The sequence below is a fragment of the Medicago sativa genome, chromosome 7 (genome assembly GCF_051527215.1).
Source record: "Medicago sativa cultivar Bolivia chromosome 7, Bolivia_mono, whole genome shotgun sequence".
Classification (NCBI taxonomy): domain Eukaryota; kingdom Viridiplantae; phylum Streptophyta; class Magnoliopsida; order Fabales; family Fabaceae; genus Medicago; species Medicago sativa.
In genome coordinates, this window is record NC_140755.1 from 94584930 (window position 1) to 94601878 (window position 16949).

Below are 16949 nucleotides of genomic sequence, written 5' to 3' on the forward strand. Positions count from 1 at the left end.
ACCAAATCTCTAGGTCTTCACTCCTTTATATAGAGGTGTGAAAGAGACGTTGTGAAATTGCCAGCACACCAACGAGTCGTTGTTGAAGCTTGATCTTTCACCAATGATCTTTTGCCTGATTTGGTTGTTGTCCTATGAAGAACCAATTTAAAATCCAATCCTTATCCAAAGGAACATATATGCAGGCGAGACCGTATTCTGGAGCTGTTTTCTTGTCTTGTAGCGTGGACACAAAACAGAGTAGTGGAGAACGTGATTGTACAATTCGTACAAAGTACAATGTCAACGCTTTCGTCCAAATTGCAAGCACATGCCTTCAAACACCTTTGAAATGATCGTTGCAATGTTCCACTGATTTTCTGCTGTGTTTTCGAAACCAATAGACAGCTTTTGCAATGTAGATTCTTCAATCTTTGAATGTTTTGTAAATCCAGTTGATCTTCAGCTTCTGGTGAAATGGCTTCTGATGAGGCAGCTTCTGATGATGCAGCTTCTGCAGCTTCTGATGGTGCAGCTTCTTCAGCTTCTGATGATGTGGCTTCTGGACCTCTTGTCTTCAGAAGCACTATTCTTCAGGAGCAGCTTTTCTTCAGGAGCGCTATTTCTTCAGGAGCAGCTTGACTTCAGGAGCGCTTTGCCTTCAGAATCATCTAAGCTTCATTTTCTTTTGCTCTTTATTTGCTCATTCAGAACTAATTAATGATATAACTTTTTTAACTGTGGTCCTGTACACTTGAACAAATATTAGCTAGTCCAATTTACAATTTTTAATACCTTGTTATCATCAAAACTTTCTAAGGTTCATTGTTAAACACATTTTGTTCCAACAAATTGGTCTTAGGCGTAAACATGAAAGTTTTAGATAATTTTGTTAGCTTTTCTAGTGGCTTTGGTTTGACGTGAAAATGATGTTTGGTCTTTGAGTTATGATGAAAATACTACAGGGAGGTCTTAGCAAAATTGTACGGTGACAACATTCTCTGTTTCATGTTTTTGCGTTTTGTTCATATGTTTCTGTTTTGAATTGATCTTTGTTGTAAACATGAAAGTTGTTGATATTTGTGATATCTTTTCAGTAGCTTTGGTTTGACATGAAAATATGTCGTGGATAATTTATTATGTTTTTACAAAGATACATAGTGAATTAGTAATTTGGGTCATTAGGAAGAGTGTTTAAGGCCCAAAATAAAACCCAATTAATATCAAAACTAAACTAAAACCTCCCTATCCAACTCTCTTGCATTTCCATCGTCAAGCTTAGCTTCACTCACATTCACAGCAATGCCTGCAACTCCATTTTCGTGTTCGTTCTTCATCTCGCAACCGCGTTTCAATTACTACATTAGACCTATTTTCCGTTCACTCACACACCAACTCTCCTCTTCACCGTTCCCTTTCAATGTCAAACCCTCCACCGTCAGATTCCACTGTGCACTCTCCCAAGCGGCCGAGACCGATTCTACCAGCGGCGGCCGGTCTGGTGCGTTGTCTCCTACTCCTCCGGTCACCGGCGAAGTTCAGAAAATCGACGTGAATCCTCCTAAGGGTACGCGTGATTTCCCGCCCGAAGAAATGCGATTGCGCAATTGGCTTTTTAATAATTTCAAAGAGGTATACTTTATGGTTATAATTGGTTACTGTAATTCGCTATGCAGCACAAATACTTCTTATCAAAGGTCTTTTCACACGACACATATATGTGATTACATTCAATTATGACATTTTTAACTAATTATTGGTGTCTAAGTGTAGTGTAAATGTCTGTGTTGGTGCTTCTTAGGTATTTGGATGTTTTAATATGGATTGTTTTTGTGGTTTGTTGCGATGATTTTAGGTGTCAAGGTTGTACGGATTTGAGGAGATTGATTTTCCAGTGCTTGAGTCCGAGGCATTGTTCGTTAGGAAAGCAGGAGAGGAGATTAAGGACCAGGTAGTAACTCTTTCACTTGTTTGTAATTAGGGTTAGTTTGGTTCAATGGGGAGGGGAGGGGATTCAAGGGAAGGGAGGGGGAGAATAGAGATTTTAAATGTTATTTTTGGTTAGGGAGAAATGGTTAAAGAGGAAGGAGAGAGATTTTTATTTCGTCTATAGGTGGAATGACAAACACCACCTGGAAATTCACATTCGCCAAGGGGAGATCCTAGGTTACCTGACTAACCACCGCAAATGTCCAGCCTAACAATCTCAACATTGCAGTTGAATTAGGCCCTACAGATGAAGGAGAGAGATTTTAATATTAATTTTTCCATGCTTTTAATATTTAATGTCACATTAATAAAATGATGTTTAACTCTAATTTATTATGGTAGCTAAAATTGGCTCTCGAAAGATTTTACTCCCACCCTCTCTCAAAAATTGAACCAAACAACTAAAGTTGTAAATAATCTCTTCCCCCCATTTCCTTGGAACCAATAGGCTCCTTAAATTTGGATTGGAATCATAAACGGCTATATTGTTTGGATTTCTCAAAATACAATAGAATGGATTCCATCATATTCCATGAAATTCTCCAATTTTAATTTCCCTTTAATTCTTTGAGAATGGTATGGAACGAATCTTTTTCTCATTCTATATTTAAAACACCCAAAACAACGGAATAACAACTGAATAACAACTGTTCCATTTCACTTTGCTCTGGTTGTGTTAAATGAGCTTGAATCTCATTCCAAAAGTTAGCTCGTAAGATGAGGGTGCCCAACCACACACACACACACACACAACTCGAGAACATTAACAATGTGAGACTCCAACGGGTTCTGGATCCAATTCCTACTTTGCCATTCTCTGAGTACACTTATTATAAATAATTACAAATATACATTATTTATAACAACTTTGCTTCATTTCATCTCAATACTTTCCTCTCCACTCCACTTTTTAAGTATCCAAATTTTTGTACCATCAAATTGCTAGGATATATGAGTTTATCTGAAAATGTTATGTTCTTCACACTTTCAATAGGCTTAAAACAAAGATAGTTATGTGTTTCTTAGCTTAGCTTGGTGAGGCTATTTGATGCATAATTATACGTTCGCAATTCGCTTCGGTACGTGGTACGGGTTTGAGTACGCCATTCATCACTCTCAGAATTCGGTACGTAGGGGGTATACATAGTCGGTACGCTATGGGTTTGTGGTACACTCAAATCTAATATCGGTACACTATTTTTGAAAAACTATTCAATTAAAATTAGAATCTAAACCTGATGGAAACATATGTGGTTTAAAAAACGGTAGAAGTAAAAGTCCCACATCGGGCACTTACTACACATTGATAGGAAGAGAAGGTTATAAATATAGAAGCTTACACCTCATTCCTTAAACAAACTACCAGCCACGCCTGGCAATATATATTGGTGGGGCCAATGGATGTCACTTTTATTAAAGTGTTGTTCATTTCCCAAGGCCAGTTAATTAGTTTAAAGTTTTTATTTAATTAAATTATGATTTTTGTGAGGGGTACTCTGGTACCCTACAATTGTCGAATTCCATGCGAATTATGGGTAAACCGGTTCGTAAAAGTACCGCGAACCGGTTTGCGGTTCTCTGGGCTAGACAACGAATTTTGTAACTATGATTCAATGTCTATCACAAACTACTAGGTGTAGTATTATCTTGGATGATGTCAATCATGTACTACTAGGTGTAGCATTATCTTGGAAGATGTCAATCATGTACATGATAGCATATCTCATTTAAGTTTATTTTCAGGATTTTGAAAGATACGTGCTTCCACATATCATTATTTTAGTTGTAAACAAACTTGGGGCAGGTCTTTTGCCTCTTTGATTAAAAACTTTGGTCATTGACTCCGATATTTCAGTGTTTTTGCAGTTAAGGTTTGTCTTTGTTATTCTGCATTATGGACAGATAACATTGTGAGGGGTAACCTTTGCGCAACTGGTGAAGTTGTTGTCATGTGACTGGAAGGTCACGGGTTCAAGTCATGGAAACAACCACTTGTGTAAAAAACAGGGTAAGGCTGCGTACAATACACCAAAAGGTGGGACCCCTTCCCGGACCCTGCGTATACTGGAGCTTTAGTGCACCAGGTTGTCCGTTTTATGGACAGATAACATTGTGAGAACCATACAATATGTTATGTACAATGAGTCATGTTAGCATTATTTTGTTATTTGAATCCAATAGGAGTTAGCGTTTGCTAGAACAGAGTCATGATGTGTCCGTAAGGTAATTTAGAGGTAATCCATTGAGTTCTCCTGTGCTTTGATGGCAATTGTGTCACACAAACAGCATGCTTGAATTGTTTTTCAAAAAGTTACCATTGTCATAGCAAATTTTTACTTAAAATAAGTTCCACTAATTGTGAAGAGAAGACATATACACCTTTTTTTTTTTAATATTATTATTGTGCAGCTGTACTGTTTTGAAGATCGAGGTAATCGCCGTGTTGCATTGAGGCCTGAACTTACTCCTTCTTTGGCAAGGCTGGTGATACAGAAAGGGTAAAATTCATTTTGATATTCCCATTTTAGGTTTGCTTACATCTGCAGTTTAGATCTTACCTCTATGTCTAAAAATTACAGTTTAACCTGTATAATTACTCATGTTTTCTCGAATGCGAATATTGACTTCTCTTCTTTATGATTGTTCCTTTTTCTTCAGGAAGTCCGTATCACTACCATTGAAGTGGTTCACTGTTGGACAATGTTGGCGGTATGAGAGAATGACAAGGGGGCGTCGCCGTGAGCACTACCAGTGGAATATGGATATAATTGGTGTTCCTGGGGTTATGGTATGTATGTGCTGTCTGGTATACACATCTTTTTATGTAGTGGGGTCAAATGTTTCATGATTGATCCAGGAAGCTTGTACCGTGGTTTTATTAGTTAATGGATAAAGTCATTTTAATTATGTTAATATAGCAGTTATGGGTCAGATATTCTTTGATAAGTTAAAGCTCTCTTATCTTTCATCCACCCTTTTTTTTTTCCGACAATAGATGAACCTGTTTCTTCTTTTTGTAGTTGAGTCTCAAGGTAATGAAAACGTTCCCCGTAATAAGTCATGAAATGAGTTTTTATTTTTTTTTATTTTTTTTTATTTTTTATAAATATTATTCTTCTGCATGCTTTGTATGAAGTTTTGTGGCTGGTTCATACTATGTGCTTTATTTAAAATATTTGTACTATGGCGGTAATAATATTATTGAATGTATTGGACTCTAATATTGGACATGGACTTTAACACTGCTTATTTTCAACATTGTAGGCTGAAGCAGAGCTTATATCTTCCATTGTTACTTTCTTCAAACGAATAGGAATTACAGAATCAGATGTTGGATTTAAGGTTTCTAGTCGAAAGGTGTGGGTTTTATTTTCTTTTTATGAACGATGGATCAAGTTTCCTTCCACAGTGCTGTTTTATTGCATCTCCACTTCTCCACAAGTTATATGATCAAGGAGTTTGTATTAATTAATATTACTTAAAGATGCACAACATGCCATGATATGTTCCTAAAAAGCTGGTAATTTGCTATGTGGTGTTTCTAGCTTCAAATTTAATGAATATGAATATTAAATATTAGATGTATGTAGATTTAATAGTTGAAATTCGAAAAGTTACTGACCGTAGATTTAATAGATGTGCTAAGTGCAGCAATAGAGGGCTGAAGGTTTATTGCTATCATATTGTGTTGTCAAAGCTTGGTTAAATTGTGCAAGGACTCGGGAGTACTATAGATCTACACCCTATATACTTGTGGACATTATTACATTTTTCAATTCCTTGCTACAGTTGTTATTTAGGATTCTTTCTGGCATCATGCTTGTTTTTTCTCCATTGAATGATGCAGTTATAACATGTTGTGAAGTGTCATCAGTTTGTTCATTTTTTGCTTGTAGTTTGTTTCAATTTTGTAAGTTAGCACAGTCTACAATAAACAACATTTAATACTTTTATTTTAACCTATTCATGTGGTTCTAGGTATGGCTTTAGTTTAACGATACCTTGTCATTTTGTTGTATATCTACCTTTGTTGCAGGTTCTACAAGAAGTATTGAAGTGTTATTCAATACCTGAAAATATGTTTGGCAAGGTTTGCGTCATTATTGATAAAGTGAGTTATGCATATTGGTTCTATTTGGGTTTATATTTTATAATTGTAGATGGAGCTCTAAAACTCCTGATCCTTGTTTGTTCCTAAAAAAATTAAATATGGTTAGCAGATCATGTGGTCTTTTTCGCAAACTTTTATACGTGAATTTTTAATGGTATTTTTATTGGGCCTAAGCTTTCATATGGGGTGGTCATCCATTATCCTCTATTCTATTATTTTTGGATCCATATTATTTTTACCCCACTATTATTTCATGTTCGTCTCTGTAGTTACTGAAATTTCATATTCTCACATTTTTCCTTGTCTACTTTAGATTTAGGTATTGCCATACTGTGAGTGAAATATGTATTTAATAAAAATACCATTTTCAATTTTATACAGATTGAGAAAATTCCAGTTGATGAGATAAAGAAAGAGTTGAAAGCTCTTGGTCTATCACAGGAGGCTGTCCAGGAGCTATTGCAAGTTCTTTCTGTAAAGTCATTGGCCGAGTTAGAAGGTCCGCTCTTTACATTAAATTGATTCTGAAATTTTTCCAACAGTATGACAAATTTCCTGAAAGTCTTATATCTCGTAGTCAATGCGTGAAAAACACAAATAATAGCCGGTTTTAACTTTGTGCTAGAGATTTTGAGAGTAGGTTTATGAATGTAAGAACATAGATGTGATCTCTCTCTGATGCCAATTTATCATTTCCCAAGTTATGCATGCTAATGAAAGAGTTTATCCCTTTCCTTAGTGAAGGATTTTGTTTTTTTCACTTGTTGATGGAAGCTTCATTTTTCCAAAATATTCTGGACAAGATTTTGAAAACTTGTTTAGCATGAGAGTATCAGAGTTTGACCTCTTTCATATTATTATTGGGTGGCATAGTTTTTTATTTCCATTTTTTTTGTGGCAAATCATATCACTCGCAGCCGACCCCACTTAGTGGGATAAGGCTTGGTTGTTGTTGTTGTTGCCGTTGTTTATCATATCCCTCATGTTAGATTTAAAAACCTAGTTTCTTTGCCTATTTCTTGAAGCCCATTTGTGGTACCATAAAGTTCATATACTCTCTCAATTATTAGGTTATAAACAACTTACCTGTATTAGTTGTTAAAAACAAGTGTACAACTTACATGAAATCTCAATTTGGTTGAATTTAGAGAGGCTCGGAGGGAGTGGGGAGGCAATTGCTGATCTCAAACAGCTATTCTCACTGGCTGAAAAGTTTGGTTACTCCAAATGGCTTCAACTTGATGCATCAGTTGTTCGTGGCCTTGCTTATTACACTGGCATTGTCTTTGAGGTCAGGCGTTCATCATGACTAATACCAAATAGATAGTATTGTTTGCACTAGTATACATAGTTTTGGATCATCTTGAGCAAAACTCTTGCTTTTGGCTTACCTATGTTGCGTTACTTGATACATTTCTCATTGGACGATGACCCGCTTTTGTGACAAGTGTGTCAAAAGGTTTATTCAAATATTGAGAAATTTTTTTGGGCTTGTTATTTCTAATTTATATTCTTATGGTACACTTAATTGCACTCAACACATGCATGATTACCGAGTTTGGCAAATAAAGGCTGAGGTTCATGATTAAATAATTCATATTCTTGGTTTAAATGAATTTTGACAAAAAAAGTGGTTTGTACTTTTTTGCAAGATACTGTGAAGTTCATACATACTCATGTAATGTGTAGGCAAAGAGTATGATACATTCAAATTGATGAAGCCAGCGGCCTTGGCATGTAAGATCTTTGGTGATAACATTATTTCATGATCTGAAAGAAGATGAAATGCATAAAGGAATCCGTTTCCTCTCATTCTGTAATTTTTTTTCCTTAATGAATTATTTACTTTATAAAAAACAAGAAAGGGAAAGACAGAGTATGTACTACATACTACACAGACAACTTTATATACTGCTATTGCTTGATCAAAATACTAAAGTTTTACCGGCATTATTTTGTTGCAACCAAACTGTATTTTCACCATGCTTCCCATTGCAGTTACACAATATGAAAAACAAATGGCATTGTTGATTGCAATGGTTCCTATTGTTGTGTTAATTTGTAACTATGGTATAAATTTGCTGCTGTTTTTTCTTTCCCTCTTTCAAATGATTGAATTCTTCATTAGGGTTTTGACCGTGAAGGAAAGCTCCGAGCTATCTGTGGTGGTGGTCGATATGATCATTTGTTCTCAACTTTTGGTGCTGATGACATTCCTGCTTGTGGTTTTGGATTTGGTGATGCTGTCATAGTCGAAGTAAGTCTATAACTTCTCATTAATGGGAAGCCACCATTTATACCCAATTTGGTGGTATAAATGGACGCCACTCAATATATTATATTATTTCACACTTTCCAATTATTTAAACAACTCAACTACATTTTCTAAATATCCATACCACCCATCCAAAACTCTAAAATGGGTCCCATAAATCTCGCAATATACTCTAAATGGGTCCCACTCATTGAAAAGGCCTTTGTACAAAAAATTAAAAAAACAAGCAAAGCACCGCTGCCTCATTTGGCACCGTAGGTGAGTAATGCCACTCATGTGGAACCAATTATCGGTTACCACCGAGGCAGTGGCTTTAAACTTGAAATGCCACCACACATATTTATGCTCTTATGGTTCAGATGCTGTTTGACGAAATATCTGACCTTAATATTTTATTACATCTTGATACCTGGGTATAAATGTGTTTTTGCTTTTGGGAAGAACAGACTTGCTGAAAGATTGTTTTGGGCAATGCCCATTAGGGACTTGGCAACTTGAAATGCATTACAATGATAGAGTTGTAGACGTTCTCCACATGTATAAAAAATGCATTCACCAACTTTTAATTCATAAGAATTGTTGCATGGACAGCAAAATTTTAATTGTCCAAATAAATACCCAAACCAGTAATTTTACAAATGAAAAAAAAAATTGAATTGATGTAATTTAATTCCCATTTTCCCTTGCATTTTGAATTCCCTCAAAATATGAAATTCTCCATCGAAACACAACCCACCATACTAGTGGGATGTATTGAACCCCTGATTCTTTTATAATTTCCATTTCATAGGAGAGATTTTTATCACTAGTTAAAGGTGATATACATCTACAAAGGTGTTTTGGGTTTACTCTGGAAACCCTTTACCTACATGCAGTATGATTATCGGGGCACGCAACACTGTAATATTTGGCGTATTGCATTAAAGTCAGATTTTTTTGTTTTGTTGTTAATGCTGATTTTTGCTGCCAACTGATATCTTACCTTTATTTTTAATACTTGTAAGTAGACTTTGTTTGCCTCCTTTTTCAACTATGCTCCAACTTTGTTTTATGCAACAGTTGCTCAGAGAGAAGGGTCTTCTACCAGAGCTCAGCTTGCAAGTACATAACATTGTTTGTGCCTTGGATGAAGAACTTCAAGGGTGTGCTGCTATGGCTGCTAACATTCTCAGAGAAAAAGGACAGAGTGTTGACTTAGTTTTGGAAAGCAAACCACTTAAATGGTATGAAATCCTTTTGTCATTTTTGCTTAATTTTTGGTCTATTTTTTTACACAGTATATGTTAGGGCTTTAAGGTATCGTGCCATCATTTGATTGGTGTAGCTGACAACATCTAGCAGGAAAACACTTTGGGTGTTATAGTTTTCTTCTCCTTTTAATTGAAAAGAGAGGATAAAGGCCATAATATGTTTTTTTCGATTATAAAGTACAGAGGGTGTTGACAATATGCAATATATCAAATCTGTTTGATTAAGAAACTATGAGGAAATAATATACAATAAAATTTATACAAATCAAATTTATCCTAACTACAGGAAACTAAAGAAACAAATTTGTACAGTAATAAAGAGAGTTGAATCGTGCTAACTATGGTAGTTATGGCACTTGACACTTAAATCATACTTGAAAATTCCGTCAGTCTTCTGATAAGATTTATCCTCTTTATTCTCCTTTAGGGTGTTCAAACGTGCTGCCAGAACAAATGCTGAACGTCTGGTATTAGTAGGAAATTCTGAGTGGCAAAGGGGTATGGTTCGTGTCAAAATTCTCTCCACTGGTGAACAATACGAGGTTAAACTAGATGATCTAAAGTAAATCAGAATTTGAATTTTTTTTTTATGTATTTTGTTTCATTATTGGTATTTCATTCACTTTAATTTTTTAATTTAGTACTCTCCTCCCCCCCGCATGTGTTTCTATATATGTTTATAGAGCACTATGCTCAATAAGGATATTTTTTAGCTAGAAATAATGATTTGAATATTTCATTTTGTAATATAGATACTTTCAAACTTTCGATTGAAAGCTTTTCTCCATAATCTACCATACTAAAGATGATTAAAGTTGGAGGTTTACGGTTGGTAAAATCAATTGTCTTTCAGCTCTAGATTGCTGCATTCAACCTTGGTCATCCATATGATGATCTTTCCATTTTATCATTATCTGTGGCCTTAAACAAGTTTTGATGAGTTGGTATTATCTCTTCCGAATTTTAGAAAGGCATTCTATATATTAAATGAATGAAAGTGAATAGGACATAGGTATCTTCTCCAAGGGTATTCCCTTTAAAAAGGATCTCCCCTTTCACATGCAACTATCGAATTTAATTATGAATCCATTGCAACTATCAAATTTAATTATGAATCCATTTTATCCTTATCTCTCCTATCTATCTAATTGATATCCCTTCTAACTATTAATCAGCTACTCTAAGTAATCCGAACTACTTTTATTCTTTTATCCCAGCACTATGCTATATGATTAGTTTTATTTAGAAAAGTTGAAATGCTAATGGTTTGTTTATTCATTTTATTTTTCCAGATAATTTAAAAATTATTTGGTTAGAATTTTATCATGCTTCCCATTACCTGGTGAATTTCATCTCTGTATTTAATGTTTTTCCTTTCAAGTTACTCCCTCCAGCCCTTATTATAGGAACCTCTAACATACTCCCTCCATCCCTATATCTAAGCACCCATTTGATTTTATTTTTGTCCCTAAATGTAAACCCCTTTTCAAATTACTAGATGCATTTATCATTTTTTTCCTAAACACTACTATCTTGTCTTGAAATATGAAAAGTCAAATTTTATACACATACAACCAAAGGACAATTTTGTAATATTAACATACAAAACAGACACATTAATTACATTACACTGACAACTTTTCTTAAGAAATGTGAAAAAGGCAATGGGTGGCTACATTAAGGGACGGAGGGAGTAAATCACGGGTATTAACAAAAGTTGTTGGACTAATAAATTTGTCTAAAATGTGAATGTGACTATTACTAGATTATCCTTAATGTATAAATACATCGAGTCTTAACTTTTCATATTCCAAGACAAATTGGTAGTATTAATAAGGGATATATTTGGGAAAAGAGTAATAAATGCATCTAGAAATTTGTATAGGGTCTTATATTTAGGGACAACCAATTTTTTGTAAAGGATGTTATAATTAGCGACGGAGGGAGTAGTAAATGTGATATGAGGAAAGGAGCATAATGCCGTAAGTTGCGTTCGGTACAAATTAACAAGTCTTGGCATGAGTCTGTATTAACTTAGAATGCTAGCGCACATATAATATTTCATGTTAATGAAGTATGATGATTAAAGCTTTTTTCTTTTGACAAAACGGATGATCGAAGCTTCGATGTTTCATTAATTGGAATAAATTATTAAACATGTTGAAGTTTTTTAAGGTAGCCTTCGGGGAATGCTACTGCATGCTTCTCTTAGAAGAGGATGGCAGTCTAAATGTTTTTCTTGCTACATCTACAAAAAAAATTATGGTCATTGAACCAGAAAAGTTGCAGCAGTATTTTGTGTTTCAAGGCTAGAAAAATTCTGAAAGAAAATGATGAATAGAATTCCATAACTGTTTAATTAACTGATTTCTCTAACTTTTCCTATTCCCGTTATCCTATAATATCGACATGTTTGATGTGGCATAGTTTTCTTGGATTAACTACGTAATAACAATATTTTAACGTTGCATATATGTCGGGCTTCATCCGTTTATAAAGGCATTTTTTTTTTTTTGAGAAACATTACTGAAAGAGTAGGTCATATCTCATGTATGTAAAGTTCTTTTTTCTAGATCTGGGTTGGTTTCAGAAAAGAAAGAAACTAAGGGGTAGTTCCCCCAATTTTTATTCACAAATATAATATTACAATATTGAACGGACAATACAATACACATAATATTACAATGTTGGACGGACAATCCACTCATTTCTTCATATATAAACATGTATATATACTTTTATTCTGCTTGGTATGCATGAATATGAAGAGTTCCTTCCACCATATGGTTTGGTTCTACTAGGTAGGTAATTACTCACTGCTTCCCGTTATATGCTCACGGGTATAACATTAAACCAGTAGTTCTGCATACACAATACACAACAGACTGAGACACTAATAGTTCAATTGATCATTGCCTTTAAGCTTTAGTTGGGTACAATTGTTCCCACTATCCCAAATCCCATCGTAAAGAAAGCCCCTGCCTGCAACAACAGATACAAATAGAAATGATCGCGCCCGAAGAGTAGATCATAGATTGCACAGTGCAACATATACATCCCAACGATAATCTCCAATGGGTGGATCCTGTTGATTATAATAAAAGCCCATTAATCAGCTGAAGTATTAAGGAATTAAATACCGTATATGCATTCTTTACCATGCTTTCTAGTGTCTATAACATCATCCATAAGTTCAAATTGATATAAAAGAGCAATAAAAATATTAATTGTATCCTGCTTGCTTTTTTCTTTGCATTCTGTGTTTATTTTAAAATACCTGAATTATATATATCATGTATTTACTTGTTCAATGATTCAATGGAAAACTGTTGTGTTTGTTGAATAAATTGCTTTATTTAGAGAGACTGATTACAAAGCAGTTGGTACCTTTCTGTAATTCGAAACCATGGACTTCTTGATGTTGATGGCCTAGCATTGTTTCTTTGTTTCATCGTATTTCCAAGCTTCTCTGTCACAACCCATTCATTGACACGGTTTGCTTCCAAGAGTCCTATAATTGCTGCTTTAGTTCGATGGAGTGACATGACATTCTCAAAGAGTATCCAGAGTACTAGTAGATGCACTGATCTGTCCCATGTATAAGTGAGTATAGAATAATCAAAATAATTGAGGGAAATTAAATAATTTTAAATAGCTGGAAACCAATTACCTTGGGGTGGAGACTGCATTTAGAATTGTAATGGTTGCTGGGATATATATGGCAACCTTTTTTGTGAGACTTACTTCTGGAACAACCACACAAGCTGGTATTACTATGCAGTAAAAGAAGAACGTCACCCAATGTGCAATTATTTTCCTCACAAAGAAGAAAGCATAGATAAGATGAAGTCTCTTCAGAAGCGATACCCTCTGGATAATACATGTGATATAAATTTCAATTAGTTTGTAAGATTAAATGTTGATTCCACAAGGGATTGACTTTGGTTTTAGTTATTGAGGAAATTAGAGTTTACGTACTTTGCAGAAGAGGATTTCTTTTGTCATTTTCTTAAGGAGATTGGCTGGACCGCATGACCACCTGTGCTGCTGATATCTGTATGCTTTAAATGTACTTGGTAGTTCATTTTTGACCTAGTAAGCAACAAATTTTTCCCGTTATGAGAAAGGTGTGGTTTATGGAGTATTCAAGCTTAAACACTACTGTACAGAAGATATTAGTCAATTATGGATGACTTACTTTTACATCGCCGACGAAAACAAATTCCCAACCCTTCAGGCTTGCCCTAACTGCAAGGTCCATATCTTCCACTGTGGTCCGGTCTTTCCATCCTCCAGCGTCTTTTATTGCTTGAATCCGCCAAATTCCCGCTGTCCCTGCATGTTTTAAATCATGTTATATAAGCTGATCTACAAATGTGCTTGTCTAAATTTTGTTTGGTGAGTATCTTGACTTACCATTAAATCCAAAGAATGAGTATGTTGAGGAGCCCACTTCCTGTTCAACACTAAAATGATAATCAAGTGACATCTCCTGAAGCCGCGTCATCATACATTCCTCTGAATTAACTGTGCAGACATGGAAATGGTGTTAAAAAATGTTGATTTACTTGACTCTTTAGTAAGGCATGTTATCACACTGATGTGTCTGCACACAATTTTACAAGGTGGTGATATTACTAGTTACTTACCAAATTTCCATCTCGCTTGAACCAAACCCAACTTTGGGTTCTCAAGAAGGTAAGGAATTGTCTTCCAAAGAAAATCTGGATCTGGTTGGAAATCTGCATCAAATATTGCTACAAACTCGCAATCCTCAACATATTGCTTCTGTAATCCCTCTTTTAGGGCACCTGCCTTGTAACCATTGCGATTGCTCCTTGTTTCATACTTGACATTCACACCTTTCTCAATCCATTTTTGACACTCTAATTCAACTAATTCCTGCATGAAATGAAAGCACATGGTTATTATAGCTTTGCTCACTCATAGACACACAAACATATGAGATCTGCTATGAAGCTTTACTGGATTAGTTGGATACCCTTAAGACTTGATTTGTTGAGTCATCAAGAACCTGAACTATGAGTCTGTCCCCTGGCCAAGAAAGTCCGCATACTGCTCCAATGGAAAGCTTGTAAACCTGGGAACAGAAATTAAATTTTCTTAGCCAAGGTAATTCATCTTTATTCTTTAATATTTACTGACATTACTGTATGAATCTTAATCGGCAATCTTTATTTTGATAAACTTGTGTTCCTTTACTTCGTCAGTTAGCTGTGATTTATTATGTGCATGATTGGATAGATGCTAGAGTATATTACGATAATGAATAATGACAATCTAAAAGGACACCCTTAGTGAAGGATCTCTAAAAGATGCCGGACTTTGCTGGTAACGCTAAATAGCGCAAAAATTAACCAACCCATCCCACCCCCCAACTGATTGACAAAAAAAGCCAAATTGGGAGTAAACAAATTAATATTTAGGATACAATGAAATGTTTGAAAACACAATATCTAGTTGTTTTTTTTCCCAATTTAAAGCCTGCCTAATTATTTTCAACTATTGATAAATGATAAAAGGATGCGTTTAGAATTGGCATGGTTGTTTAAAATTATAAACATATAGTGACTGATGGATCAACTTGCATAACATTTTGGGTTTGATATATCTTATATGAAATGGTAAATATGCTTAGATACCAAATAACATATTAACATTTTCTTTATGTGCTATACTTATTAATTACAAAGAAAAGTTACCTCTTTTTCGTTAAACATAGGTATTTGGATCAGCACCATTGGGTATCTTTTGTTTCTCTCTATGTTCTGTTTCATGGCGTCCAACTTGTACTTGGTGTATTTTTTAATCCTCAGCACCTTGACCACCAAAATTACGAGTGCCATGCCTACTCGCTCAATAAATAGCATGACCGACATAATTGAGCATATTATGACTGCTAGTTTTAGGAGCGGTATTATCACCGGGGCTCGTATGGATTGCCAGGCATAGCGTAAACCGCTCGAGGCATATCCTGGAATATCTACTTCAGGCTCCTCAAATATTAGGTTTTTCATGGTGTTTGGGGTTGTAGTTATTAGGGTCACAGAGCCTGAAGAAGAGCCTCAAGATAAAGCCACTTTAGGCAATTGTAGGGTGGGACAATGATTTGTTGCAGGCAGTGATCAGATGGGTGTGATCTGGTAGGAGATGAAGCATTCGCTTTAAATAGGAAGGACATGCGTGTTAGGAAGATGAGGACATGCATTCAAGTTTAGGGGGAAGAACGAAGTGTGTTGAGTGAGCTATTAAGGAGAGATCTATCCTTATTTTTTTTAGAGACACACGTTATTCATGCAAACAATGGTGTTGCTACGTAGCTACTTGATAGCTTGATATGACTTTTTTGCCGACAATTTGATCAAGAGTTATACTGTCAATGATTTTGATCGGAGTAATAACTGCTTCTATCATTTGATCAAACTTATGAGATTCTGTTATATTGCTAGTAAATATTGGATAAATGTCAACGTGATAAATATGGCATTTTTTATGCCTTACCTGGATGCAATTTTTTGGTAAAAAAATATTGATTTTTTTACACAAGATTGATTAGGTGTTTAGGAGCATATTCATTCATGAAAACGTCATCAATATTCCTTTATGGTAAATTTTCTTTAGAAATGTTGGTAAAGGAAATTAAAGTACTTCATAGTTCACCATATAGTACATTAAATTTTTTAATGGATCTTTTATTTTCTATCCACAAAAGCAAATTAATGAAATCCTAGATATAATTATTATGGTTTTACTGCAATTTTAATTTGTGATGGAATTTGTTGTTTGTAAATCATGCAGCCATGCTTCCAATTTAAATGGCTAATCCCAGTGAGATAAATGTGGTTGTTATTATATAGTTTTATTACTACGCCATGAAAAGCTATAGGATTCCTTCATTTCCTAGGTTTACGTGGTAGTAGTGATATTAATGAAGTTTTTTAATTACTATTATTATTAATAAAGTTAATATTGTTAAGAGAAGAATCTTTTTATTGAAAAAAATGGATATTTCTTCCCTTCTGTAGAGAGCATGTTTGCACATAGTCATAAAGTAGTCATAAAGTTGTAGAATTTTATTTATGCGAAAACTTTTTGATGCATTACGCCGGGTTTTTTCTTTTTCATTTTTGTACTTGGGAAGATATCTTGTTCCCCTTTTATACTTTGATCCATTTCTTCTCTATAATTTATTTTTATTTAAAATAACCACTTTGGCAAACAAGAGGTTAGAAGAGGCTTGAGAGTGAAGTAGAGGAATGACGGGGGCGATCCCTTATTGGAAAAGTTTGACACAGTTGTTGAAAAGTGGGATGGCTTTAAAAGA

General features: G+C 34.8%; 2 protein-coding genes across 2 annotated transcripts; one reads left to right on the forward strand and one right to left on the reverse strand.

Moving 5' to 3' along the window:
* Positions 1-1226: 1226 nt before the first annotated feature.
* Positions 1227-10442, forward strand: LOC146910555 (histidine--tRNA ligase, chloroplastic/mitochondrial-like). Its single transcript, XM_085722612.1, has 11 exons — positions 1227-1611; positions 1835-1930; positions 4378-4466; positions 4627-4756; positions 5233-5325; positions 6005-6079; positions 6461-6578; positions 7228-7370; positions 8208-8336; positions 9414-9577; positions 10032-10442. Exons 1-11 carry the CDS (start codon positions 1282-1284, stop codon positions 10168-10170), a joined length of 1506 nt encoding a protein of 501 aa, XP_085578738.1. The 5' UTR covers positions 1227-1281; the 3' UTR covers positions 10171-10442.
* Positions 10443-12202: 1760 nt separating this feature from the next.
* On the reverse strand, positions 12203-15835 carry LOC146910556 (glucomannan 4-beta-mannosyltransferase 1). Its single transcript, XM_085722614.1, has 9 exons — positions 15328-15835; positions 14607-14705; positions 14254-14506; positions 14021-14131; positions 13803-13939; positions 13583-13696; positions 13275-13474; positions 12992-13192; positions 12203-12689 (listed from the first exon to the last, which is right to left on the reverse strand). The coding sequence occupies exons 1-9, from the start codon at positions 15640-15642 to the stop codon at positions 12530-12532; spliced, it is 1590 nt and encodes a 529-aa protein (XP_085578740.1). The 5' UTR covers positions 15643-15835; the 3' UTR covers positions 12203-12529.
* Positions 15836-16949: the final 1114 nt, after the last annotated feature.